Below are 26,340 nucleotides of genomic sequence, written 5' to 3'. Positions count from 1 at the left end.
TATGCTGAGGAATTCCTGGAGGATTCAAGGAATTTAAAAATTCAACAGGGTAATGAACAGCATTATCAGCATCAGGAACAGAGTCGACCGATTTATAGGAGACTTCTAAACCATCAAATGAGTTTAGCAATAAATTATTAATAGTGGTTGCTCTTTCATTTTTCGTTGTCAAAATGGCGCGCTCAGATAGCCAATCTAAGCTTTTACATGATATGTTGGAAATGTCAGGAAATATTTTGGATGTAAGGTCTTGAACGTTTTTGACTACATTTCCTAAGCGTGATGTTATAACTATTTTTCCATCAACTGTTGGATGGACGCCATTCCCAATTTTTAAAAGAGTTTCGGCAAAAATTCCTGCAGAACTGTCTCCTTTTAAGTGCACTCGCATATTTTTCGTGACCGCTAGTTTTTTTATCTGTGGCCATAAAAATGAAGATTTTAAACAGGCCTTTATTTCGTCAGCTCTTGTACCTCTTGGCACAACAGGAAGGGTTTGGCGATAGTCTCCAGCTAGCAGGACTGTAATACCACCCATCAACATAGTATTCTCATTAATATCTTGCAGGGTTCTATTTATGGCTTCAAGCCCACCTTTATGTGACATTGTGCACTCATCCCAAACAATTAACTTACAATCTTTAAACACCGCAGCCATATTACATTGCTTTGAAATAGAGCAATGAGGTGTTTCTAAATTAACTAAATCCAAAGGAAGTTTAAATGTAGAATGAGCAGTTCGACCTCCATTGAGCAGGGTAGCAGCTATACCGGAAGATGCTACAGCTAGGGCTATTTTTTTTGAACTTCGAACTTTTGCCAACAATAAGTTTGTCAAGAAGGTTTTACCTGTCCCTCCAGGTGCATCCAAAAAAAATATTTCACCCATCTCAGCCCCAACGCTTTGTAAAATTGTATTGTATACGACTTTTTGCTCGTTCGCTTAATATTAGTTTAGAGTTAGGAAATTGGGTTGTCAGGACTTTATTATTATAGAAGATCCTTCAAGAGAGAGAATCAGAAGGATACTGGCAGAGCTATATAATAAATGAAAGAGATCCAAGTAAAAGTCGTGAGCTAGTATACTTTTTATCAGTTACAATGTTATCAATGCAATTTTAATTTGCGCACAAATATGTATACTTGTTTGTAAATTGGAATTTGTTGTTTTCAAATTTCTTGTTTTGAATGAAACGAAAACCTTTGTACACAGTAAAAGATTGGCATCCAATACAAAAACAGCAAAGTAACGTATTATTTTCAGATTCCACATTTGATCGATAAACGGGTATAATAAATCATTTTATTTGTATTTAAGCACATTATCTACTTTCGAATAGAAACATACACACACATTGTATGTATGTACATGTATTGTACATATAAGCAAATCAAAACATATCCAAATATACATATGTACATACGTATTTGGTCAAAAGTTCGAATCTTAAGATTAATATTTAACTTGGAAACATTTTGGCTTTGCTTACAGAATTTGTAGTAATTTTCTATTTTCTTCCATGGTGGAAATTAAATAAGGCTCTTACTTCTGCTACAAAATGAAAAATAAAACCTAAGCATTTGATCCACAGGACTGACTATTGATCGAAAATCCTATTGATCGGAGCAGCAGTTTAAGTTTTTAAAATCCAAAACAAATTTAACTTAAATTGCCTCTTTCCCCTCCCCTTTCCCTGCAGCACTACCCCTCCCCATCATCAGTTTTCTTGGCTGTTGCTCTCTCGGCCGTCGCTCTCTTGGCATCCGCTCTCTGGGTTTCGTTCTCTCGACAGGCTCCCGCAAAATGCAACGCAATAACTTAGAAAATCTAAATAAATTCGTTAAAATACTTTAAAAAATGTTAAAAACTTGAAAAATGAAACTTAAGCATTTGGGCCATAGAATAACAATTGAGCGAAAAATCATCTTGATCGGAGCAGCGGTTTAGATTTTTTAAATCGAAAAGTTAATTTTAAATGTAGCCCCCAAATTATGGGGGATATCGAAATTTCTTTTAGATTTCTAATTAGGCCTTTTCAAAACCTAAAATTTGGAAAAAACCAAATATCGAAATTCCAACCACTTTAGAAGTTAAGCTTAAATACAAAAACTTTATTTTGCTCAGAATAATGGATGTTGGAGCTGTTTGGGGCCACTGGGGGGACATATCGGATCTAAGTGGGCGCCCACGCCCCCAATGGAATACTGTGAAAAAATTTGGCTGCTCTTGCTCTTACGGTTTGGGCTGTGGCCGTATCCCCTTAAAAATCGGTCTTTAATTTTATAAACTTTAGGGATAATTTTGTACAAATTTCAAAAATTTTGAAGCAGGACACAAGGCGACGTAGGCCAATGCGCGAAACAGGAACCCCGCTGGCGACTCTTCTAATCGAAAATAAATAAAAAATAACAAAATGGCGGCGTTTTTAAAATTTAGTGTCGTTTTTACCGAAATTTTCTTCACTTTTTTGTCGATAAAAAATCCAATCTATAAGCTTTCAATGTAATTCTAGTTCATTCTATGGACAATTTAATTACGCGTACGAAAAAAAACATTAAGATTCGTTAAAAATTGACTGAGATATGATGCCAGCTCGAAAAATGTAGTTTTCCAGAAACTTTTAAACTTTTAACTTTTAAACCATCACGTATTTCGATTTGTCTTTTAGTATGATATTCTAGACACTTGTAGCTTTCGAAAAAAGCAAAAAAAATGTTTTCGATAAATTTGAACAAACTAACCAGGATGGACCCTTAAGAATTAGTATTTAATAGATATTTTGGGCTAACAACACATTTTAATATATATCTTATAATATAACCTTTAAAGAAATTAAACTTCCAAACAACTTTTTTCGATTTTTAAGCCTAAATGCAAAAACATTAAAATGTCAATTTAAAAAAAAATTGTTTAATTTCAATTATACGATTTTTATAAAATTAAATCTGTAAATGCCGAATTAAGCTTACGAAAGTTTCCTACGAAGGTCCCAATAAGTCAAACACCCAGTTTATAAACAAATCTCAATTTCAAATAACAAAATTAAATACATATTCTCCCGCCTTCGATTGGCAGCTGTTCTTTGTTATTGTTTGTTGCTGCTGCCCCTTGAGTAAAGCCTAGTAGCCACTTGAGTAAACCGTACGCCAGTCATGAGAGAGAGCGAAAAGAAACAGCTGGCGTTCACTTGTCGTCGGGCCTTTTTTCAGCTTCGGTCTCCTGATCGACGAAAAAATACCTTTGAAAATTGATCTAGTTGCCAGTCTGCGGAAATGAGTTTTGGGTGAACCCTAGCGAAAAGATTAAAAAATTTAATCTTTTGGCAAGCGCTTCTCACTGAACATTATAAGAAATGTAGGGAAAAACTATAAAAACTTCATCAAAAGTCGATTGTAGGTGTTTCCTATCGTGAGGACAAAATAACATTAATACTATCTGGGGTGCCTCTTGTCAGAGCAAAATGTTTTTTAGGTCCAGAATGTACTAAAAAATACAATAAAAGTGCAGCTATGAACTTTAAATTAGCAAATAATTATCATAAAATTAAAAAAAACAACTGTTAAATTTAAACCGTATTGTTTTTTAACTTCTTTGTACAGACGGATGGACAATCAGTCTTGCCAAGGCTATTTGATAATATCTTTATAAAGGCTCTTTCCCGCAAATACGATATTTGAATTTTTAACTGCTTGTCAACAAACCCAGCTGATTGTCAGTACGACCGTAGCACGCTTAAATCCGATGAACTCTCGAAATTTGGGTCACACTGGAAAGATTAAAGTTTTTACGCTAGCATACTCGTTTGTCGATCTGGATACTAGGCTTAAAGCGATAGGCAAAATAGGAACCCAAAAAATTTAGTTGGTGGGTCTCAGCTTCAGAAGTTCAATTTTAAATGCTTTGATAGATCTAGTCCACTATGTTAAGCCTTTGTAAGCCCATCACGCAATAACGCAGTCCAAGCGTATTTAAAAAGAGCGAAGTTATAATTTTTGTCATTTCTTTTTGTGATATTTCCTATAGCCTAGTATCCTGATCGACGAAAACCGTACGCCAGTCATGAGAGAGAGCGAGAGGCAAACAGCTGGCGTTCACTTTTCGTCGGGCCTTTTTATCGTCGGTCTCCTGATCGACGAAAAAATACAGGAAAATTCCATAGCGTTGCCAGTCTGCGGAAATGAGTTTTGGGTGAACCCTAGCGAAAAGATTAAAAAATTTAATCTTTTGGCGTGCGCTTCTCACTGAACATTACAAGAAATGGAGGGAAAAACTCAAAAAACTCACAAAAGTCGATTGCAGGTGTTTACATGTGAGGACAAAATAACATTAATAGTATCTGGGGTGCCTCTTGTCAGAGAAAAATGTTTTTAGGTCCAGAATGTACTAAAAAACACAATAAAAGTGTAGCTATGAACTTTAAATTAGCAAATAATTATCAGTAAATTAAAAAAAACAACTGTTAAATTTAAATTGTATTGTTTTTTTATTTCTTTGTACAGCAGCAGATAATAATATTTGATAATATTTTTTAAAGGCTCTTTCCCACAAATACGATATTTGAATTTTAACTGCTTGTCAACAAACCCAGCTGATTGACAGTACGACCGTAGCACGCTTAAATCTGATGAACTCTCAAACTTTTGGTCACACTGGAAAGATTAAAGTTTTTACGCTAGCCTAATCGTTTGTCGATCTGGATACTAGGCTTTAGAGCGCAAATAATCGTTATCGGCTTCGGTTGTTGATATCGATTGGAACAGTTTACTGGCAATTTATTTAATTTGGGACTTCCCAGTATTCTGACCCAGCAAGAGGTAAATATTAGATGCCTATTAATACTCCCAGAAATTCTTACGTGATATATTCCCAAGTCCAGGCTCAGGATGAGCAACATTTACCAAGACCACTACCACGTGTTGGGATTGCGCAGGGACGCCACCGAAAGTCTTATTAAAAACTCTTTTCGGAAATTGTCTCTGCAATGGCATCCCGACAAAAACATATGCGGATCGGAGCAGTTCTTGAAGATCAACAACGCGTACCGCGTTCTGATCGACCCCAAAAAACGCGCTTCATACGATCATTCCACTTTGAAGACTAAATCTCAAAGACACGTCCACCCCTCCGAAGACTTTATTGTCTCTGATATAATAACTCGCCGTGATCGCTACTACTTGTCCATGGGTAACTTTGAACAGCCAAATCGATTCTTCCCAATTCCAAACCCAGGCGAACCTAACCAAGACGATTTTTACGAAAAGCTCAAAGTGGCTGTATGTATCGGAGGCGTGCTATTGGCCTATGTGACATACAAAATATATCGGGGATACCATCTTCCGATGCCAGTTCCGGAGGCAGTCATCCCACAGGTTGTACCCCAGGAATTCAGTGAAATGCACCCGGCGTCTCTGTGGACATGGATCTCTTGGCTGGCCGCTTTAAGATCGAAAACACTTTCAAGACTCGGCAAATTGAATTCAGGTACAAATATTCGACTGACTTCCAAGACTCTAAATGCATCTTTATCTTCTACTGCTAACGTCGTCGCCAAAACAGTAACCCAAGAACCACATGCCGCAATTCTTTCGGCGACTTTAACTACGTCTTTGACTTCCGCTGCCAACGTTGTTGCTAAGTCACTAACACAAAAACAAATTGAATTGAATCATGCTGCTGAGAAGATAGTCGCCAAAACTCTAGCCCAGGGATCACAAGCCGGAATATCTTCTGCTTCGAAAACAGTTGTTGCCAAAACATTAACCCAGGGATCACAAAGCGGACCTTTTAATGCTGCCGATTATGTAACTAAAAAAAATTTCGCAGGACTGCTAAAATACTGGAAGCAGCTCACAGAATCAGTAAGAAAAGGATCTGCCTCCACATTTTCATACAATGTTAGTCCGGCCTTAACATCATTCACAAAAGCCACAGGTGAAGGTGTAGGCAACGGTTGGAAATGGGCTGTATCCAAAACCACTCTAGATCTGGGTTCTCCTCAACGTTATATAAATAGAGCTACTTTAGACAAGGCAACAAAAGTTATAGTTACTAATATAGTGCCTGGCTCAAGTTCGGTTGTTTATTCAGCAGCAAGAAGTACCATCAAATATATAAAAACAGGAACTTTGAAGGCTAGAAGTATGTGGCCAGTTAACTTTTCTTCTGTGATGCCCTTACGCTCCGTCTTTTCATCAGCTCCCAGGGTGGCTACCGAAGGTATAAAAAAACCAACGCCATCTTACCGCTTCTCTTCCAAAACGGAAACGGCACCGCCGGCTTGTGAACTTTGTCCGAGTTCTCCAAGTTCAGCTGATCTTCCAGGAAATCAACCAAAGACTTCAACAATGGTACGCCTTGGTATATGTGTCACAATCTTGATACCATTGTGTGTTTCTGCATATTACGTAATAGCTCAAGCACCTAAAATATATTTACCAGGAAAAGCATAAATTAAATTGAATCCATCAGAGTCACCAACCGGTTATGTTTCGGCTGCCAACAATCTTATTAAGAAAACTTTCGCAGGAGTGTATACGGGCAGGAAGTGGGCCAAAGGCTCTTATACAACTACAGTAAATCCGACTTTAACAGGTTCTAAAAACGCTGTTGTAAAGGGTGTGAGAACTGGCTGGAATTGGACTGCATCCAAAACGGGTCCATATCTAGTCCTCGCTGAAGAATATCTTTAACGCAGTTTGCGACAGGTTAGTACCGCCGAAGTAATTAAGAAGCGTACATATCGAGTTCTAGGGGCGAAACCAATTTTTACAGAAACAATCGGAAAAAATAAATTTTAAGAAATATAACTTTGTTGTTTTTAATTTTTATACCCTTGCAGAGGGGACCAAAATTATGGTCAGAAGTTTGTAACGCAGTGAAGGAGACGTTTCCGACCCTATAAAGTATATATATTCTTGATCAGGATCAATAGGGGAGTCGATATAGCCATGTCCGTCTGTCCGTCCGCGTCTGCAATACCGTTTGCGAGCTCAGTTTAAAAGCTAGCGATCTGAAACTTTCACAGTCGTCCAAAACATGGTACGCAGATCATGTTAAAAACGCCCCGATCGTCGATATCCTATAGCTCCCATAGGAACAGATATATCTTGCAAGAATGATGATATTTCGCACAGTGTAAAAGATATTGACATGAATCTTTTTTTTTATGCATACCTTGATCAGGATAAAAGCGCGTGCCGATCTGACGTCTATATCCTATAGCTCCCATAGGAACAATAGAGTGAAATCGGTTAAAATTTAATTTTAAGGATATTTCGTGCAGTGTGTTAATAAATTTAAATTAAATTAAAAATAAATTTTTCAAGTCTTATTTATTTACGCATATCTTGATCAGGGTAAAAGCGCTTGCCTATCGGACGTCTATATCTTATAGTTTTTGTACAAAAAATTGTTAAAGTCTGCGGAAATATCCCTTTTTTCTATTTTTATGTGACATTTTTGCAGTATAAAAGCATTTGACATGAAACTATGCAAATCTAGTTTATTTATGCATACCTTATTCGTTTCGCTACTTTTTCAATTTGAGCCTGCAAGGGTATTAAAACTTCGGCTTGCCGAAGTTAGCTTCCGTCCTCGTTATTGGAAATATTGCGCTCCCAAATTTTTGAGTCCAGCAAAGCCCACAAATTCTCAATAACATTAAAATCGGGTGACTGAGCTGGCGATTTCATTATATGGAGACAATTATAACCCAGCCAATATTGAACAATACCGGACTTATGCTTTGGGTCATTGTCTTGATAGAACCAAAAACCCTGTATTATTCTCAATTTCTCAGCACTTTGGAGTAAATTATCCTTAAGGATATAAGGATAAACATTTTTATTCATTGTGCTTTCAATAAATTTTAGGTTTCCGACTCCTGCTGCGGACTTACAGGCCCAAACCATAACGTGTCCACCGTCATGCTTAACGGTGGGTTTTAGCTGTTTGTCCTGCAGCTCTGTATTGGCTTTATGGCGTACCTAAGAATGCCCACCGACCCAAAAATTTTACGTAATTTTCGCTGATGAGTCAAAATTTAATATTTTTGGGTCGAAGGACGTTCTTAGAAAGAGACAGAAAGCAAACTCTTAAAAGCTACAGTCAAGCATGGCGGGGGTCATGTTATGGTTTGGGCTTGTATGGCAGCATCTGGCGGGGCAACCTCGTTTTTTTTAAGTTATCATGGATGGCCAAGATTTTAAAGGAAAACCTGCTCCAGACTGCTGAAAAACTGGGCATACACGATCGATTTCGATTTTAGCAGGACAGCGATCCAAAACAAATAAATTTTTACAAAATTACAGAAAATCTCGAAATTTTGGGAAATTAGGAAAATTAACTCTATGCTCATTTCAGCTAAGAATTAAAAATTATCGGAAAGCCGGAAAAGTAGGAAAACCTGAAAAATCGAAAATATACTCATTTTATTAGAGAATTCACTAGGGACGTGATTCGATGATCGAAAAATCGCTAAAAATAATGGGAAATCCGGAAAAGTAGGAAAACCTGAAAAAATATAGATGCTACGATTATAGCTTTAAAAAAATCTACATTTTTATTTTTGATTATAGATTTGTCTTGAAAATGGGTGCGGATGATTCAAATGATGCTCAAAAGAAAAAGAAAAAACTCAATAGATGACTCCACTTGTGAGGATGAAGTAGAAAAAAGAAAACAAAAAAGAAAAGAATATAAGAATATATGTAATAAAGGGTGGACCACGAAAGATTTGCGTTTTAAAATCGCTATAAAAAACAACGAGCCCCATTTCCACCTCGGTGGTTATGTTAATAAGCAAAACTGTCGCATTTGGGGTTCAGAAAATCCACACGTCGTTTTGGAGAAGCCAATGCATCCCCAACGAGTGACTGTTTGGTGCGGTATGTGGTCGTGCGGCATCATTGGGCCGTTTTTCTTTGACGACATATGGTTCCAGCAGGACGGCGCTACGTGCCACACGGCCAACGTCACAATCGAGCTTTTGCGCGGTACGTTCGAAAATCGCATAATCAGACGAAACGGCGATGTCAACTGGCCGTCTAGCAGCTGCGATTTGACCCCGTTGGACTATTTTTGTGGGGTGCCGTCAAGGATAAGTGTTACGCCAACCACCCAGAGACAATTGACGACCTAAAGCACGATATTGAAGTCGCCATCAGGGCCATTGAGGGCCATCCCATCGAAAATGTGTTTAACGAGGACGGAAGCTAACTTCGGCAAGCCGAAGTTTTAAAACCCTTGCAGACTGCCGAAATTGCTAAAACTGAAAAAGTAGTGAAAGGAATAAGGTATACATAAATAAACTAGATTTGCATCGTTTAATGTCAATTGCTTTTATACTGCAAAAATGTCATAAAAAAAATAGAAAAAAAAGGGATACTTTTGCAGCATTTTACTATTTTTCCTACGGAAGCTATAAGAAATAGACGTCCGATCGGCAAGCGCTTTTACCCTAATCAAGCGTAAATAAATAAGACTTGGAAAAATGTATGTCAGTAGCTTACACACTACGCGAAAAATTCAGAAAATCATCAAATTTGGACCGATTTCACCCTGTTGTTCCTATGGGAGCTGTAGGATATAGACGTCCGATCGTCACGTGCTTTTACCCTAATCAAGGTATGCATAAAAAAATACGATTTGGAAAGATTCATGTCAATAGCTCTTACACTGCGCGAAATATCATCAATTCTTGCTAGATATATCCGATTGTTCCTATGGGAGCTATAGGATATAGACGTCCGATCGGGGCGATTTTCAAACTTGACCTGCGTACACATGTTTTAGGACGAGTGTGAAAGTTTCAGATCGCTAGCTTTTAAACTGAGCTCGCAAACGGTATTGAAACAGACGGACAGACGGACAGACGGACATTGCTATATCGACTCCCCTATTGATCCTGATCAAGAATATATATACTTTATGGGGTCGGAAACGTCTCCTTCACTGTGTTACAAACTTTTGAGCAAAATTATAATACCCTCTGCAAGGGTTTAAAAATTGGGTCGACCGAATGGGCTACTGTGAAGCCAGCCGAGGAAGCCATATGAACGAAGTGGTGTTTCACACATAAACCGCAATGTTGAGGCCATCCAATAAAAAATTTTGAAAAAAAAAATAAAAAAAAATTTGAATATTAAGATTTTTTTTCAGTGATTTTAAAACTTTTTAAAATTGGTTTTTATTAGATTTTGTATTTAGATTTTTGTCATTCAGAAATTGCCAACGAACATGTAAAAACATAAACTTCTTAAGTATATAATAAGAATTAGCGAATGTATCATAAAAGAAATCAGAGGCGCTTTTATTAAAATTAAAACAAATAAAAACGGCCCATACATCCATATTTGCGTATGTTCTATGTATATAAAGTTGGTTGCACAATATACATTTATATATATAATGTACATATAACGTATTACATACTTTTATAATTTTGGATATTTAGTAAAATACAATATTTAAATTTAATTATTCCTTTAAAGAAACCAAAAGTGATGAGGAAATTGAGGTAAACTACGACTCTGTCAAACGACCTCTACAAAGAATAAGGCAGCCATTCTTGCCAAAGTCTCCAACAACCTCAGGGAGCGTTCGCTTAATATTTGATGATGAAAACGTCATGAGCCTATTTGGTATGACCAAAGGAAATTCTCCAAAACGCTTTTTCAAAAAAGGTATACATATCGGGCCAAATTGGATCAATATATCATATAGCTTTTATAGAACAATAGGGGAAATAAATAATACTGTTTCATTTTTATTAAAATCGTATTTTTTTATATGCATAATTATGTATCTAATTATTATTTTGGGGTAGATTTGTTGGTACAGAACTGTTGTAAGAAATGAACTGACTTTTCCCTAACATTAAACCTTTATTTCCGTGGTCTTAACTACTAGTTAGCTTATGGTCAATTCAATCAATCCAATATCTTTAAAGCCGCTTTCTTAACTGAGAGTTAAATAATAACTGGATGCTATTAGCGAACAAATAATTTTGAAATCTTCAGAATCCATGACCTTTGGTTTTTTTTTGGAAAAAACAGCAAACACTTGACCAAGAAGTTCTTCATTTTATATGTATTATAAATACAGCTAATCGCATGAACTAAATGAAGCACTTTCAAAATTTTTTTTATTTTAAAATTGTGAAAAACCGAGAAATTAGCCCTTAACATTCCAAATTGATAAATATGATATATTAAATAAGACAAAAACTAGACGACGAGACGAGAGTACCCTTAATAAATATTTACTGTGATTGGCAAAAAGAATAACATCTGTTTTAACTTAACTAACAGATAGAAACTTAACTGTGGGGTGTAATACAAAGTCAAGACGAAATTTTGTTAGTTTACCGAAAATCTAGACAACATAGAGCAAATAACTATTACTTAATGTACATCTACCACATAAGTTAGCCGGCAGTTAAAGTATACGACAGCCGTTTTCTGTTTTCCAACATAAACACATATGTACATACATATGTAGTTGGATCTTGTCAAGTGAATTATTTATGTAGTTTGATCAGCAACAGTGAAAATGAAAAGCCAGAGAAACAAATTTAAGCGGGGTCAAAATTTTAGCACGGACGAAGAGTTTTTGCTCATCACTTTAGCGGCCGAGCAGAGAAAGATCTTCGAAAACAAAAGATGTGATTCTGTGACCTGGAAAGAAAAGGAGTTAGCGTGGGAAAATTTGGCAGCAACCTATTCGATGAAGTCTGGGATACAGCGCTCCGGTCACAGCTTAAGAGCCAAGTACGAAAGTTTAAAAAAAAAACTTAGTGCTGGGCTTCCGCAATGGCAGCCCCCCACAACATCCGTTTCCGAAAAACTAAAAGCCATACTTGGAGATGATGATACGGGTGGCGAAAACTCCGACAGTGATTGTAAGTCTAAATCATTTATTGTTCTAAAAACAACGCCTTCAATTGCCTTCCAGATGTTAAGACTGATCCGCAGTCAGAGGGTCCTTCAGGATCGTTTGTGGATATAATCGATTTCATTGAGGAAAACTCAAGTGAAAATGTTGCTTCCAAATCTAGTATTCCGACACCCTTTGAGGCGACATTGGTTGCACCACCTAGAAGTCCGTCTGGAAGGAGTGTACCCAAAAAAAATGACATTGGCTATCTAATTCTAGAGGAAAAGTTACGTTTGATCAGGACTCAGCGTGCTTTCTACGAACAGGAAAACAATCGAGCACAGGAAAAGCACCTGGAAGAAATGCAAACTTTAAGTGCGAAACGCGAGCTCCTTTGTTTAGAAATAGCTGAAAAAAAACGAAATCTTAATGTAAGCCACGAAAATTAAATGTATATGTGTGTTTTTCTTAATTAATATTTTGCTTTTTCTTTGCAGGACTCTCCAAAGGATTGATGCCCTGTAATTTTTACTTACATTAAGGTTACATATTACAGTTAATAAGTTATTATAAAAGTTGTGTCAGAATATTTTGTATTATCTTTCGAAATACTTATTAATTAAATCGTTTCTGTGAAACCCATCGGAGACATCCACTATTGCATCGACTTCCTCGCCATCCTCAAACGACTCAGTGGCCAAATCCTCATCCATAGGGGGAAGTGGGTCATTTTTTTGGATTGCTATGTTGTGGAGAACCGCACATGCAACTATGACAACTTTCGCAGTATCAATGTTGATGCGCAATCCGTAAGACAGAACCGGAAACCGTTGTTTCCAAGCCTCAAAGCATCTATAAACGATTTTAACAGTGCCGATCTGGGATTCATTGTAAAGCATTTCTGCATCTGTAGTGGGTCTTTTAATAGGGGTCATCATATATTTGCTTAGTGTGTAGCCATTGCCCAAAAGGAAATTATTTTCAAATTCACCGCTTTCCCACCGATCTTTCAGTCTACTGCGGTTGAAGATAGTGCTATTAGTGGTTGAGCCTGGCCATCTAGCCACCAAATCTTGGATAACCAACTGCGCATTAGAAACGGCCTGGATATTCAACGAGAAGTGACCTTTCCGATTGCGATATGCTTCATCTTGGCTCTGCCCTGGGGATCTTATCCGAATATGTGTGCAGCCAATGGCCCCCATCACATTAGGAAATTTCGATATCTTTTGGAACTCCTCTACGACTGATTCGGTTTCTCCAAACTTGATGTAGTCCCTGGACATTGCCGCAATGTTAAAGGAAACCTCTTTTACCGCTCGACAAGCGGAAGATGTGCTCACTTTGCAAAAGTCTCCGACGGCCACTAAAAAGTTTCCACAGGCATAAAATCGTAGGGCTAACAACAGTTTGTCCTCGGGACTGAGAGCGTAGTTCCTGGACAGATTAGTAGCATTAAAAGATGCTTCTTTCCACGATAAAATGTTACAAACCTGGATGTTAGGTGCTCCACCTTCCTTCCTATTTTTTGTAAGAGCATTAAGCAAGTAGCTTTCGAAATTCGGAATTTATTTATAAACTCAACTTCCTCCATTTCATCCAAAAAGTTGGGCCTGGTTTGGTATACTCTGGGCTTACGAGATCTTACATCTAACTCTTCATCAGAGTCCTCGAGTGAGTTAAGGTAAATAGCGCGGCTCAAAGTCATTTTGTTTACATTGGGATAATAAACACCGAAAACAGTCTGCCAAATACGTATTTACTTTTATGAGAATGGCTAAAATGCTGTCAGCTGTTTTAAAATATTCAACAGGTAGTACCTACCAATATATATATTTGTATCTGCAATATACTCAAGATATTTTGCCTGCATTTATAATCATAATATAATCTTGGTTTATAATTCTGAAACATCTAAAAGTTATTTTCATTAAATTCATTGGAGGGATTCAATAACTTTTTATGATTTGTTTTCGTCAATTGGGACTAACAAATCCCTTTATTCTCAATAAAGTCTATATTTAAGTCTTTATACTTTAGGTAGTAGCTTAAAGTGGAGGAGAAGGACTGTTCCTTTACCCTACATATTCTTAATAGCATAAGGATACAAAATAAGCAGAAAAACGTGATTTCACCAGTAGAAGCTTTACTGTAGCCCAAATCAGAGGTATTTTATACTTCAACGGGCACACTGCCCACACAATGTTCGAATCTTTTCACATGTTTATATTTACAATTTCATTGTGCAATAAATTGACCGGTGATTGAGTGGAGTACGCGGACACGATGAGCGAGGGAAAGCAACAGAATCCGGGCGATGGCATTCGATCCATGCGAAGCACTGGGGTCTTTCGCCTGATCAACTTCGAGTTGTACACGAAACCGGTAATGACACAATTGAAACTAGCGATTGTAACGATTGCAGGGACAATATAACAGTCAATTACTTTGGCAGAACAAAATCATCATGGGCCTAGGACTGACAGCCGTTACCGGGGTCTTCGGATACATAGCCTACATGCGGTACAAATACGAAAGTCTGGGCTACTATGTGGCGGTCCAGGAAAACGGACAGGAAAAGTTCGTAAAGAAGAAATCGAATTGGGAGCAGTAAATCCACCTGGCGGAAGAGCGATATTGGTGGAAACATCTTTATTTACTCGGTAGCACAATTTGGTACATAAATTTGTTTTGTTTGGGAGTTACGGTTTGTTTTTGCCAAAAATAGATCAGAAATCACAATAGTAGAAAAATGTTTTTAACTAGAAACTTATTGCGGCAAATGGGGGCCGCAAAATGAGCGTACAACAGCAGGAAGGGGACGGACAGGAAATTAAAATGGAGTGGAGCTGAGAGGAGGAGGTGGTGTATCACAATCACAAGAGTAATCACTCCTCGCATCTGTATCCTTCTTTTCGGCGCCGTCGACGTCCTTATCGCCATCATCGCCCTCCTAGGCAGACAACTTGAGAGCCTTGAGCTCGTCCAGGTACCGTGCTTCCATCTTAATCTTGTTCAGTTGATTCAGCTCCAGGTTTTCGCCCTGGCTGCGACGCACCTTCAGCTTCTTGATGTCCGACAGCTTCTTGGCGACGCTACGAATCTTGCGGTCCTTCTCGCTTATGTTCTGGCCATTGGCCTGGCCCTGTCCCTGCAGATCTTGATGCTGATCGGTAGCATTATCCTGCTGGTATTTCGGTCTGGGAGTGGGCGGATGCCTGGGCTCCTCTCTGCCCACGAACTCGGACGGCTGTTGAGCACCCGGAGCACCTGGTTCAGCCAACTGAGCCGTGGCAGAATCCGCATCGCCGCCGTTTACTACGTTGACATCCTTCCTAGCGCCCCGGGGTTTGTTCTTGTTGTTTCTCTTGTTTCCATTTGCACCACCTGCAGGCGGAATAGAAATGCAAACAGCAATTAGCAAACACACAGCCGAGCCTACTTACGGCCGCGTCAATCCCTAATCCTAATTTTCATGTTAATACAGAATGTGTGTGGAAGGGGTGAATGGAGCTGAGAACTGCGTGAATCTTTGAATCTAATAGCGTTTGTGCTGGTAGGGCCGATAGCGCCGGTTGGGGCGGCTGGTCGAGGTCCCGGTAGCCGGTGGACCTTCGCGCCCATTGCCCACCACCAGCTGGCATTGGCCCTGCTCATTCCGCCGCATGATCGGATTGTCCAGGTCGTACTGCCTGTGCCAAAACTTCCGCGTCGTATTACCTGCTGCTGCTGCCGGGGCCAGTCCGGGAACACTCGGCTGGGGCAGATACTTTTCCGGATTCTTGCCCTCCTTCAGCAGCCGCAGATGGGGCGGTGTGTAGGCCTTCTTGCTGGCCTCTGGCTGGCTAGACTTGATGCCTTCGTGCTTGGCCTTGGTGATCTTGGGCTCGCTGAACGTCTTGTCCGCGAACTGTTGCCACTCGATGCCTAGCAGCTCCTGGCCCTGCGGCCACATGGTCTCATGGAGCAGGGCACCCGAGTAGTGGTACACCTTAAATCTGTAGGAGAAATACATTAATATTATTACGTCAACCTTTTGGATCCACTTACCCATTGCTGATGCGGAGCCTGGGCGCCGTGGTGGCCGTAACAAACCACTCCCCGTTGGGATGCCACTCGAAGACCGTGGTGTCGGCGCACTTTAGGTTCGCCAACCTCTCGCGTTTTGACACATCCCACACCTCGACGGCTCCGGGCAGATTGCCGAAGCCGGCGAGCACTATGAGGTTGCCGAACGGATTGAAGTAGGCGCAGTTGCGCGGTCCCTCGCCAAAGTCGAAGACCACATCGCACTTGAGGTTGTAGAGGGCCGCTTTGGAGGGCATGAACCCGTAGACGACCACAAACTCAGTTGCCTTGGGACTCCACTTGACGCAGTGCACCGGACCCTCCTTGGAAAGTGGCACGGAGCAGGTGTCGCCCTTGGTGGCCATGAAGTGCACCGCCTGGTTGCCGTAGTAGGAGGCGCCGCTCTTGTCCACCTCCGTGCTGGTCAGGAGCAGCAATCCGCTGCCACGCTTGTTCCACAGCATCTCGACGCGGTCCGCTTGGAAGAAACTCTTGCAGGCGACGGTCTGGTTCTGTCCCAGTGCCGGGTACTTGTACAGCTTGCACATTGATGGCGCGCCCTTGGCGCCCGGAGTGTAAAAGGCCAGGAAGGGCGGACAGTTGCCGGGGCCCAGCGACAGCATCCCCCCGCGACTTCCACCGATCTTGCGCGACGTGGAGGCGAATCCCTTGTCGGTGCCCTCGCCGAGGTCATAGAAGAGAGCCTCACCTCCGACGACCAGAGCGAAGATGGACTCATCTGCCGACCAGGAGGGCTGCCAGTCCGTCTGGTTCTTCTGGACGATGGCGAACACCTCGGCGCCGGTGGCCACCTCGTAGACGAGCAGGTTGGGCGACCCCTCCGGCCGGTCCTTGGTGATGGCATAGTGCTCCCAGGTGCACAGGTAGCTGCCACGTGGCGAGAACTGGAGGTAGAAGGCCTTGGGCCTGGGTAGGAGACACTTGACCGGCCAGCTGGCGGCGCTGTCCTGGCTCGCTTGGAGCACCTTGACCTCCTGGCCGTTGGAAAAGGCGAAATACCGGCCGTCGGAGCTGAAGCAGATCGAGCGGGAGCTCTTCGTCTCCTCGCGCGGCAGGTGGGGCTTGTGCTCATAGGGCTGCTTTGAGCCCGCCGAGGACCACAATTCCACGGCCACGCTAGAGCGAACTGTGGATGAGATTTAAGATTGGGTCTCGATTAGCAGGTGGAAACACGAGGTCGCACGGTTCTGGGCTTTTCCCGCTGCCACAGGCAGCAAGGTGGGGCTTTTGGTGCCTGACGAAGTCCCCATCATCTCGGGTACATTTTGGTCAGGATTATAGCGCGATTATACTCACTGGCAAGGGTAGGAACAACCAGATCCGCAGCTGCAGCCATTGTCTTCCAATCTCACACGCACACACACACAGGAACACGCTCGTCGATGTTGTTGTTTTTGCCGTCTGCCGTGTTCTGCTGCAGTCAGTGTTGGTCAACGGATTTGTGTGTTTGGGGTCACACACGGTTGCCGTGTACGCGGTGTATCGATGAACGATAGTCAACATGCATTGGCGCCACAACGACACGTTTAACAATCAACCAAACCAAACCGAACGTATTTAAAACTGCAACAAAATTTCTGCTCCACGTGAATTTAAAAACATCTTAGTACTAACAATTTTGGGACTGACACATCAGAGATTTGAGTGGCCAGACCGAGGGTGGGTTGATAGTCTATATTTCTTGTTTCTTTTTAGTTTTCAAGGGCTGAATCGTTTTAGTTTAAATAAAAAATGTCCTTTCGCTACAACGGTCCATGATTTACCGGTTTTTAAATATGATTAATTTGTGTGTTAGTTAAAATTGTATGCAATAATTTATTTTAATTTGTGGGCGAGACCAACCATTGATATAAGCTTGCGCTGCAAGCTCATCATAAGAGTTTGCATGTTCAACCCAGAGTCTCTAGCTACTATGATTACCGAGATCTAGACATACGAATAACGGTTATAATACCTTACAAATTTAGAACATTAAAAAAAAATATCCATGTAGGCTGTTATTAGATTCCTTAGTCATGGCAGTCTCGTCTGTTGCAACTCCTGTTTTAGGGTCAAAACAGTTTTAGAATACATCAGAAGTTTTCAGAAATCCCAACCGACAACTGCACATTAGTTAAAATATTGGTAAAAAATATATTTAGCTTCGGTTTATACAGCATTTCACACTCTTTATTCAACATATACTTGTATTAATAAAACTAAAGCTATGTAAGTACTTTTTGAACTAACCGATAGATTTGGCAACTAATTATACGAAAATACTTTAGTTTGCCAAAAGTATATCGCTATATACACATAGTCTGCTTTTAGATTTTATGCTTAAGCTGAAACATCTTCTAACATTACCAATAAAGGTCTTTAGTTCGTAAGCTGATTTAAACTTAATTAAGATTAGCAAAATCATATAACGCTCACATACTACAAATTATGAAAAGAAACGAAATTAATCTCATTTTAAAACTTAGATTAGGGACTTGAGGAAGTGGATATAACTTTGAAGTAAAATAATAGTTGTGCAGAAAATTAATAAACTAATAAAACTAGTTTTTAAAAGACGGTCCTACTATAAGTGAGCGGCATATGGTAACAGCAAAACTGGAATACTTGAACATATAACTTATTGATCACACTAGTTTCTGCTTTCAGGTAAGCTGAGCCTTCGTTTCCCTCCTCTTTAGCGGTAAAGCCGCACCTGCTGCTTGAGATCCTGGTCGCTGATGCGGTCCTGGAGATTCAATTCCACCTCCTGTTTGCGCAGAAGATCGAAAATGGCCGCCAGCTGCTCTCGCTCTATTCGGCGCTCCTCCTCGATCTGGCTGGGAGTCAGGGTCTTCTCCATCTTGTGATGCAGTCTCTTGGCCTTGAACTGGCCCATCAGGTGGTTGTAATTGTGGCCTGGTTCCTGTTCCTCGAAGAACTCAACTTCGCTTTCGGTGGAGTTCTCCTCGTAGGCTTCATCGTCATCGGTTTCCTCCCCCTGCGGTGTCCTTGATTCGGAATCCTCCTCGTCGCGTGGCTCGTCGGCTCCCAATCCCTCATCCTCCAGTTCCTGTAAGGGAAAAAGGCAAAATATTCCAGAAAAAGCCGTTTATGTTGGGAACACCCACGGTTTTGTCCTTGAAGAAGTTGGCGAAATAGAGAGCAATCAAAACGCAGATGAGTAACGTGACTAGTGCTACCGAATAGTGACCTGGTAGACCTAGGAAGAGGACGTCTAGTGAAGGGAATATATCCTGCATTATGTTTTTCCTCTTGTTATTTGTTGTTTAATTTCTGTTTGTATTTTTTCTTTTTGGCGCAGTGTGACCGCAGACTGTAAGCATAAAATTCCAAAAATACTTTTTATTTATTTTTAAATTTGTATTTAAATTAATAATTATTTTATACAAACCTATCTTGGCGAATGACAAAAATTTTGTCAAGCCCGATGATTCTACAGGCGAACGTCTATATCATATAGCTGCCATAAGAATGATCAGAAATGAATTGATTAAAATTGTTGTTTCTAACAATATTTATTAAAAATATTGTTTTTAAGTAATCGTAGGTATACTAATAGTGTAGATTATATCATAAATAAGGTTTTAATTTCATGAAATTCAGATGATGGTAAAACTAGATAAGTTTTGTGGTTTTGTTGAGTTATGCGTATATTATGCTGTTTATTCTTATTATACTAATTGTATACTGTTTCGGGCTTTCATGAGTTTGATCAAAACTTTATGACTATATGTCTGTTATACTAACCGTTCGGCTCAAAAATCTGGTCGATTGAAAATGATTTTAACAAACACATTTATACATTTTCTGCATATCCGCTAAGGTAATATTTCGGCTTTCAGAATCTTGCTTTCGTTATCGGAATGTTTTTAATGATTGCCATTTGAAAAAAATCAAACCAGGTTCATGATCCTAAGTGTTTTTAATACTTTAAAATCAAAGAAATTCGCTCAAAAATAACAGTTATGATAATAAATATTTTCAAAAACTATTGGCTTATATTCATAGCAGATGTATCCGAGCTAACATCAGCTATATGGAATGATGCATCTTCAGCGGGCATATCATCCTCATCGGTGTACAATCGGCGTAAGCGCTCCTTATAGCTTCAAAAAAATACATGGGTTATTAGAATCTGAAAGCATGAAACGCTTCATTTTTCTCACAGTTCGCTGTCCGGATTATTTGCCTGGTTGCGGCACTTATCCAGCTTCTTCTCGATGGCTTTAACCTTATCCCGATCCGGCTGTTGATACTGCTTCACCATAATTCGAATTTCTCTCAGGGAAAAATAAATAAGTTTTAAGCGATCCGCTGTTTTAACACATGAACTTACTTCTCACGGCATCAATGAGACCGGGCAACTTATCCCTGGCGGAAACAAATAGAAGATCCGTTACATAGCTGTCAAGATTCTCTTGTTCTCTGCTGGCAGCGTGAAGAACGGCAGCCAATGCAATCTGCGATGGCGTGTGTAGAAGACAAGCATCCGTGTAGAAAGTGGAATCGATGAAGCTATCAATATGTGGGCGTAGCCGCTCTGGATTTTGCATGTTGCTGCGGGTCTAGAAACATTTTAAAAGGTTGAGGATATAACATTCAATGAAATCTCAAAAACTCACTTTTATATCTATTAGGAAGCCCTCTATGGGTCTGAACGGATTGTGTATGGTGAGGTAGTAGTTCAGCTGACCAATCAGAAGTAATTCGTTGGATAGCACTATGTCTGTAGCCTTATTTCTGTCGCCTTTAATGTTGTTCACGAATTGATTGATGGACACGTTGAACTCCTCCACTTTGCAGGCAACAAACACACATGTGGCTCTGAAAAGTCCTTATTGGTAATATAAATCCATAAACATTAAAATAAGGGTGTTCTTACAGAATCTCCTTGGGGTGATAATCCATCGGCGTGTTGTTCAGATAGAATCGCTTGAAGTAGTGGAAGGCCGTGCCGACCACGCACTTGGGCATTGGCGGATCGAAGCGTCGGCAGAAGTCGAACAGGTAAATCTCGTACTGCTTCAGCAACAGGCGCTCTTCCGGAGGCGTGAGAAAATGCTCCTCTATGTGGCCCTGCGCCTCCGCCTCATGGCCTTCGATATACTTGTTGTTCTGCTCCACGCGAAAGGCCATTAACTGACCCTCGTTGGCGAACGTCCAGGACCTCTTTTGGGAGCTCACGGGATACATTTTGCATATTAGTCGGCTACTTGTTTAGAATGCGAAAACAGACCGCTCAGGAGCTAGAGGTGATATTAATGGCAGTAGGGCTGGAGAAACATCGATGCTTACGTCGTTGCTATCGATGTTTTCAGAACATTGGTAAAAGTTCTTGCGCTATGTTAACGATTTCACTCTTGTTCAAGTACTCAGATCGACAAACGAGTACGCTAGCGTAAAAACTTTAATCTTTCCAGTGTGACCAAAATTTCGAGAGTTCATCAGAATTAAGCGTGCTACGGTCGTACTGTCAGTAAGCTGGGTTTTTTGACAAGCAGTTCAAATTCAAATATCGTATTTGCGTGAAAAAGCCTTTAAAAGATATTATCAACTACCTTGGCAAGACAAGTCTGCTGCTGTATAAAGAAATTAAAAAACAATACAATTTAAATTTAACAGTTGTTTTTTTTAATTTACTGATAATTATTTGCTAATTTAAAGTTCATAGCTGCACTTTTATTGTATTTTTTCTTACATTCTGGACCTAAAAAACATTTTGCTCTGACAAGAGGCACCCCAGATAGTATTAATGTTATTTTGTCCTCACATGTAAACACCTGCAATCGACTTTTGTGAGTTTTTTGAGGTTTTCCCTCCATTTCTTATAATGTTCAGTGAGAGGCGCACGCCAAAAGATTACATTTTTTAATCTTTTCGCTAGGGTTCACCCAAAGTTCATTTCCGCAGACTGGCAACGCTACGCTATTTTTTTCGTCGATCTGAGGACCGAGGTGAAAAAAAACGTTGACGAAAAGTGAACGCCAGCTGTTTGCCTCTCGCTCTCTCTCATGACTGGCGGACAGTTTATGTCGATCTGAGTATTAGGCTTATGTCAAGACATTTCAATCGATGTATAGCATTGCCCGATACCGATATGAAGCGCATTGCACAAGGCCGCCAAATTCAAAAACCAAAAAAGCGGAAGGGAGATATTTGATAACCCGATATATTGATTTTTGATGCATCAGCAAATATCCCGTCATCCCAGAATCCGCAGTCAAGTTTTAAACGAATATTCCGATTTGCATGGCGGGGGACATATGTATAATGGTTTGGACCTGTTTGTGCACTGTAGGTGTTGGATGGCGTAAATTCTTTGAAAGCACAATAACAAGCAGGAAAGGAAGGAAACTTTGGCACGCCGAAGTTTATATACCCTTGCAGTTATTCCAAAACGACTAAATTTCGGTTTCTATACCTATATTACTAAAAACTATGAAGCTATGTCGATTTTAGGCTGCATTTTGCCATTTCGATTTTCCTATGGGAGCTACATGTTATATACATAAGTATGTCCGATTTTAATTTATTTAAAACCGTGATTCCGTAGTATTTAAATATTACTAAACCGAAAGGACAACAATAAAAATTAAAAACAAGAAAGGAAAGCTAACATCGGGCGGAGCCGAAGTTGATATACCCTTGCAGAATATTCTGTAAATTATATTGGTTTCCAAAAATTAAACCAATAAAAAATACCAACTTCCCAACTTTACAAACACCAAAGTTATGGCATTTGCGTTCAATCAGTTATATGGCGGATATAGTCGGCCGACCCTTATGAAATTTGGTAGGTCGGATTGATTAACCAAATATAAAACTCATAAAAAATCCCAACTTCCTAACTTTAAAAACGCCAAAGTAATGGCATTTCCGATCGTTCAGTTATATGGAAGCTATTTGATTTAGTCGGCCGATCCGGCTCGTTCCGACTTATATACTACCTGCAATAGAAAGACAACTTTTGGGAAAGTTTCAAGCAGATAGCTTTAAAACTAAGGGGACTAGTTTGCGTAGAAACGGACGGACGGACAGACGGACAGACAGACGGACATGGCTAGATAGACTCTCCTGGTGATGCTGATCAAGAATATATATAATTTATAGGGTCGGAAATGTTTCTTTCACTGCGTTGCAAACTTTTGACTGAAATTACTTTTTATACCCTTGCAGAGGGTATTATAATTTCAGTCAAAAGTTGCAACGCAGTGAAGGAGACATTTCCGACACTATAAAGTATATATATTCTTGATCAGCATCACCAGGAGAGTCGATCTAGCCATGTCCGTATGTCCGTCCGTTTGTCCGTCCATCTGTCCGTCCGTCCGTCCGTATCTACGCAAACTAGTCCCTCAGTTTTTAACCTATCTGCTTGAAACTTTCCCAAAAGTTGTCTTTCTATTGCAGGTAGCATATCAGTCGGAACAAGCCGGATCGGGCGACTATATCATATAGCTCCCATAGGAAAAATCAGAAAAAAAAATTCCAAAAAAATTATAACTTTGTTGTTTTTAATTATTCTTATATTATTCTTATTTATTGTTCTTTAAGATTTGGTAATATGTAAATATTGTGGAATTACGGTTTTAATTAAATTAAAATCGGACAACAATATCATATAGCTGTCATGGAAACAATTGCAAAATGCTGCGCAAAATCGACAGAGCTTCATTGTTTTAGTAATATAGACATAGAAATCGAAATGTAGTAGATTTGTAACAACTGCAAGGGTATATAAACTTCTGCTTGTCGAAGTTTGCTTCCTTTCTTGTTAAGTTTTAAAATTGGTAGACTAAAATGCTTTAATTAGATCATTTTCCTAAAGGGGGGGATTAGTATTTCGCATATTTTTTCTGAATGCACAACATCTCGACAATATTGTGTTAAAAACTTAGATCGATCCGAGTAAAACTTCCGAACTTATGGGCAGTTGAACGTTGGTAAGTAAGCGCGTTTTATGTTCAATTTTTGGGTGTCCCAAACTTTAAAACGCTCTCCTGAAAAGTTGCCATTTCAAAGTCGGTGTACACTACTGCAAAATCTATCAAACGGATAGTTTTGAGATTTTGCACAGTATTTCTCTACTAACAAATATCTCGACGTTTTGGCCTTAAAAAATCAAAAAAAAAAAAAAAATAAAATCTGGACGTTACCTGAGGAATCTTGTCCTTTAACTAATGCAATTTCATTTTTATACCCTTGCAGAGGGTATTATAATTTTGGTCAAAAGTGTGCAACGCAGTGAAGGAGACATCTCCGACCCTATAAAGTACATATATTCTTGATCAGGTTCATCTCCTGAGTTGATATAGCCATGTCCGTCTGTCTGTCCGTCTGTCTGTTTCTACGCGAACTAGTCTCTCAGTTTTAAAGATATCGAATTGAAACTTTGCACACATCCTTCTTTTTTTGCACGCAGTATATAAGTCGGAACGGCCGGGATCGGACGACTATATCCTATAGCTGCCATATAACTGATTGATCGGAAATGCAATAAAATTGGTGTTTGTAAAGTTAGGAAGTTAAGATTTTCTAGTTTTCTTTCTAGTTTTAGTTTTGGCCAATCAATCCGAACTACCGAATTTCATGAGAATCGGCCTGATTGATCGGAAACGCCATTAACTTTTTAAGGTTAGGAAGTTGGGATTTTTTATGAGTATTAAGAATGCATCTCATAAATAATTTTGAAGAATATAATTTACAGAGTATTCTGCAAGGGTATATCAATTTCGGATCCGCCCGAAGGTAGCTTTCCTTTCTTGATTCATTTAAAATGATTCTGTTACCAGTTATCGTGTATACCGCAAAATGTGTTTTTTTCGAGGCGCCGCCGGAGATTGCTTGTATCTCACTTAATTTGTAATATTTTTGGATGATAAAATTCACCAATAAAAATTCTTAAAAAATGACCGATTTTGCACCGAATTAACTATACCCACCCTTAAGTGCTCGAAAAATTGTAGTGTCGACTTTGTATATTTGTGGGTAAGAATCGCCCTAGCTTAAATAAGTTGGTACATGCAGTCCAATTTCCCTATCTGGTACCAATATTTGCCAAGAAATAAATTCCATCCATGAAGCATTAAAAATAGTTCGACTTATAACAAATTCATTTATATAAGTTTAAGCATTGGAAGTAAGTCTGTAGCTACAAATATTGTGTAAGCTAAGTTAAAATCAGGGGAAATTATTAGCAGACCTCGTAAATTGCTTTGATAAGTTTTGTTATTGATGCAAAAAATATCTGACGTTGGAATGCTGCTTCTCGGTGTTATTTTAATAGTACCGGGTAAAAGTATTTCAGTAGAAAAAAGAAAATTAAATATATAATCTGAGTTTGGTTTTTAAATGTGCCTGGAAAATTGAACCCACTGTTAACCTACTGTTCACGTTTCACCCATACAAAAACTGACTGTGTTTTGGGGCCAATTCCCTCTTAAGAAGCTAACTGGTTCAGCGAGACGACGCCTTCAATTGTACATCTCCGGACTGAACAGTTTATGCGCGTGCGCGACACACAGGCAAAATGACACAAAGACAGTCGGACGGAGATGAGATGGATTGCCGTCGGCGGGACTGACTGACTGACTGACAGTCGGTTGGCCTTAGCTTATCGTCAGTCTCTAGTTACGGATACAAAAGGAAGCTCGGCTCTGGGCGTACTTAAAATTCAATTGAATCTTGAATTATTGCATTGAATTTCATTGTTTGTAAATGCTCGCCCGCTGTGTCTGTATCGGGTTGTAAACTGATTTCATTTTCTCCCTGTGCCATAGATTTATTTATTTCTCTCATTTTGTTGAATGCTTCAAGTTCAGCCGTCGTAAATCGTCACAAAATGTTATGATTATTATTGGAGCAGGTATTGTATTACATAAGTTGGGTGGTCTTTGGCTTTTGAGGGAACCTAAGCCAAAACAATGTATTACCCAACTTTATCTTTATCCCTTCTGCCTGCGTACTTACCGTCGATCTGTAGATCTCTATCGACGACACCAATAAAACTCATTGCGAAAGTATCTGCAACAAGCATCTACACCAGCAGCCACTTGTATCTCAGCGCCCCATTCCCCAACACAGTGCATAAATGCATTTTAAAAGCATATTGAGCACGCGATTCCCCCCGATTTCGATTCCCTGGTCTTCGGTGTATTCATTTCGCTAGGAGCATTATTTCTGCTTAGCAGCTACTGTTTGCGCGGCTAATTGTGCGTGTGTCGTGCGATTATTCAGCTTTGTATCTCACTTTGTCTGGCTGCTCTCGGGGGGCGTGTTCCCAAAGATACTCTCCCGAACACACCGACAGACACAGACCCATTGGATAGACGTGTGAATTGCCATTCGAGAGTTTCACAGCCAATCAAGAGAGTTAT

At 39.7% G+C, this 26,340-nt stretch overlaps 6 protein-coding genes across 8 annotated transcripts; 2 read left to right on the top strand and 4 right to left on the bottom strand.

Annotated features, from left to right (window-relative positions):
• The first annotated feature begins 11,283 nt into the window (after positions 1-11,283).
• LOC108048300 lies at positions 11,284-12,536 on the top strand. 2 transcript variants are annotated; one of them, XR_006417679.1, is made up of 3 exons: positions 11,284-11,769; positions 11,954-12,306; positions 12,373-12,536. XR_006417679.1 is itself a non-coding variant. In XM_044460753.1 (3 exons), exons 1-3 carry the CDS (start codon positions 11,552-11,554, stop codon positions 12,388-12,390), a joined length of 720 nt encoding a protein of 239 aa, XP_044316688.1. In that variant the 5' UTR covers positions 11,284-11,551; the 3' UTR covers positions 12,391-12,536. The 2 variants fall into 2 exon arrangements, 1 of the variants encoding a protein (XP_044316688.1); XM_044460753.1 differs by having other exon boundaries at positions 11,284-11,900.
• Positions 12,332-13,631, bottom strand: LOC108048299 (putative nuclease HARBI1). The gene is made up of 2 exons (XM_017128850.1): positions 13,369-13,631; positions 12,332-13,312 (listed from the first exon to the last, which is right to left on the bottom strand). Exons 1-2 carry the CDS (start codon positions 13,581-13,583, stop codon positions 12,472-12,474), a joined length of 1,056 nt encoding a protein of 351 aa, XP_016984339.1. The 5' UTR covers positions 13,584-13,631; the 3' UTR covers positions 12,332-12,471.
• Positions 13,632-14,055: 424 nt separating this feature from the next.
• On the top strand, positions 14,056-14,622 carry LOC108048298 (small integral membrane protein 8). Its single transcript, XM_017128849.1, has 2 exons — positions 14,056-14,260; positions 14,331-14,622. Exons 1-2 carry the CDS (start codon positions 14,162-14,164, stop codon positions 14,487-14,489), a joined length of 258 nt encoding a protein of 85 aa, XP_016984338.1. The 5' UTR covers positions 14,056-14,161; the 3' UTR covers positions 14,490-14,622.
• On the bottom strand, positions 14,477-17,547 carry LOC108048297 (eukaryotic translation initiation factor 2A). 2 transcript variants are annotated; one of them, XM_017128848.2, is made up of 4 exons: positions 17,261-17,541; positions 15,926-17,090; positions 15,596-15,873; positions 14,477-15,262 (listed from the first exon to the last, which is right to left on the bottom strand). In XM_017128848.2, exons 1-4 carry the CDS (start codon positions 17,298-17,300, stop codon positions 14,829-14,831), a joined length of 1,917 nt encoding a protein of 638 aa, XP_016984337.1. In that variant the 5' UTR covers positions 17,301-17,541; the 3' UTR covers positions 14,477-14,828. The 2 variants fall into 2 exon arrangements, 1 of the variants encoding a protein (XP_016984337.1); XR_001769478.2 differs by having other exon boundaries at positions 15,146-15,262; positions 15,322-15,873; positions 17,261-17,547.
• Positions 17,548-18,096: 549 nt separating this feature from the next.
• LOC108048295 (matrix-remodeling-associated protein 7) lies at positions 18,097-19,263 on the bottom strand. The gene is made up of 2 exons (XM_017128846.2): positions 19,072-19,263; positions 18,097-19,013 (listed from the first exon to the last, which is right to left on the bottom strand). The coding sequence occupies exons 1-2, from the start codon at positions 19,201-19,203 to the stop codon at positions 18,639-18,641; spliced, it is 507 nt and encodes a 168-aa protein (XP_016984335.1). The 5' UTR covers positions 19,204-19,263; the 3' UTR covers positions 18,097-18,638.
• A 604-nt stretch (positions 19,264-19,867) lies between these two features.
• LOC108048294 (cyclin-H) lies at positions 19,868-21,243 on the bottom strand. The gene is made up of 5 exons (XM_017128844.2): positions 20,847-21,243; positions 20,587-20,788; positions 20,301-20,529; positions 20,131-20,242; positions 19,868-20,070 (listed from the first exon to the last, which is right to left on the bottom strand). Exons 1-5 carry the CDS (start codon positions 21,155-21,157, stop codon positions 19,953-19,955), a joined length of 972 nt encoding a protein of 323 aa, XP_016984333.1. The 5' UTR covers positions 21,158-21,243; the 3' UTR covers positions 19,868-19,952.
• Between the last annotated feature and the right edge of the window lie 5,097 nt (positions 21,244-26,340).

The sequence above is a fragment of the Drosophila rhopaloa genome, unplaced genomic scaffold, assembly GCF_018152115.1.
Source record: "Drosophila rhopaloa isolate 14029-0021.01 unplaced genomic scaffold, ASM1815211v1 contig_217, whole genome shotgun sequence".
Lineage (NCBI taxonomy): Eukaryota > Metazoa > Arthropoda > Insecta > Diptera > Drosophilidae > Drosophila > Drosophila rhopaloa.
Note: the sequence above shows the minus strand (reverse complement) of the source record. Positions and strands in the feature narration are given on the sequence as shown.

Excerpts from the sequence above, each read along its gene's own strand:
- LOC108048300 (XM_044460753.1), top strand. The coding sequence starts at position 11,552 with ATGAAAAGCCAGAGAAACAAATTTAAGCGGGGTCAAAATTTTAGCACG. Across the intron at positions 11,901-11,953 it reads CGAAAACTCCGACAGTGATT|ATGTTAAGACTGATCCGCAG; the intron begins GTAAGTCTAAAT and ends ATTGCCTTCCAG.
- LOC108048299 (XM_017128850.1), bottom strand. The coding sequence starts at position 13,583 with ATGACTTTGAGCCGCGCTATTTACCTTAACTCACTCGAGGACTCTGAT. Across the intron at positions 13,313-13,368 it reads GTGGAGCACCTAACATCCAG|GAACTACGCTCTCAGTCCCG; the intron begins GTTTGTAACATT and ends TAATCTGTCCAG.
- LOC108048298 (XM_017128849.1), top strand. The coding sequence starts at position 14,162 with ATGAGCGAGGGAAAGCAACAGAATCCGGGCGATGGCATTCGATCCATG. Across the intron at positions 14,261-14,330 it reads TCGAGTTGTACACGAAACCG|AACAAAATCATCATGGGCCT; the intron begins GTAATGACACAA and ends TTACTTTGGCAG.
- LOC108048297 (XM_017128848.2), bottom strand. The coding sequence starts at position 17,300 with ATGGCTGCAGCTGCGGATCTGGTTGTTCCTACCCTTGCCA. Across the intron at positions 17,091-17,260 it reads GGTTGTTCCTACCCTTGCCA|TTCGCTCTAGCGTGGCCGTG; the intron begins GTGAGTATAATC and ends TCTCATCCACAG. Across the intron at positions 15,874-15,925 it reads AGGCTCCGCATCAGCAATGG|ATTTAAGGTGTACCACTACT; the intron begins GTAAGTGGATCC and ends TTTCTCCTACAG.
- LOC108048295 (XM_017128846.2), bottom strand. The coding sequence starts at position 19,203 with ATGCAGGATATATTCCCTTCACTAGACGTCCTCTTCCTAGGTCTACCA. Across the intron at positions 19,014-19,071 it reads ACTTCTTCAAGGACAAAACC|GAACTGGAGGATGAGGGATT; the intron begins GTGGGTGTTCCC and ends TTTCCCTTACAG.
- LOC108048294 (XM_017128844.2), bottom strand. The coding sequence starts at position 21,157 with ATGTATCCCGTGAGCTCCCAAAAGAGGTCCTGGACGTTCGCCAACGAG. Across the intron at positions 20,243-20,300 it reads TCTCATTGATGCCGTGAGAA|AAATTCGAATTATGGTGAAG; the intron begins GTAAGTTCATGT and ends TTTCCCTGAGAG. Across the intron at positions 20,071-20,130 it reads AATAATCCGGACAGCGAACT|CTATAAGGAGCGCTTACGCC; the intron begins GTGAGAAAAATG and ends ATTTTTTTGAAG.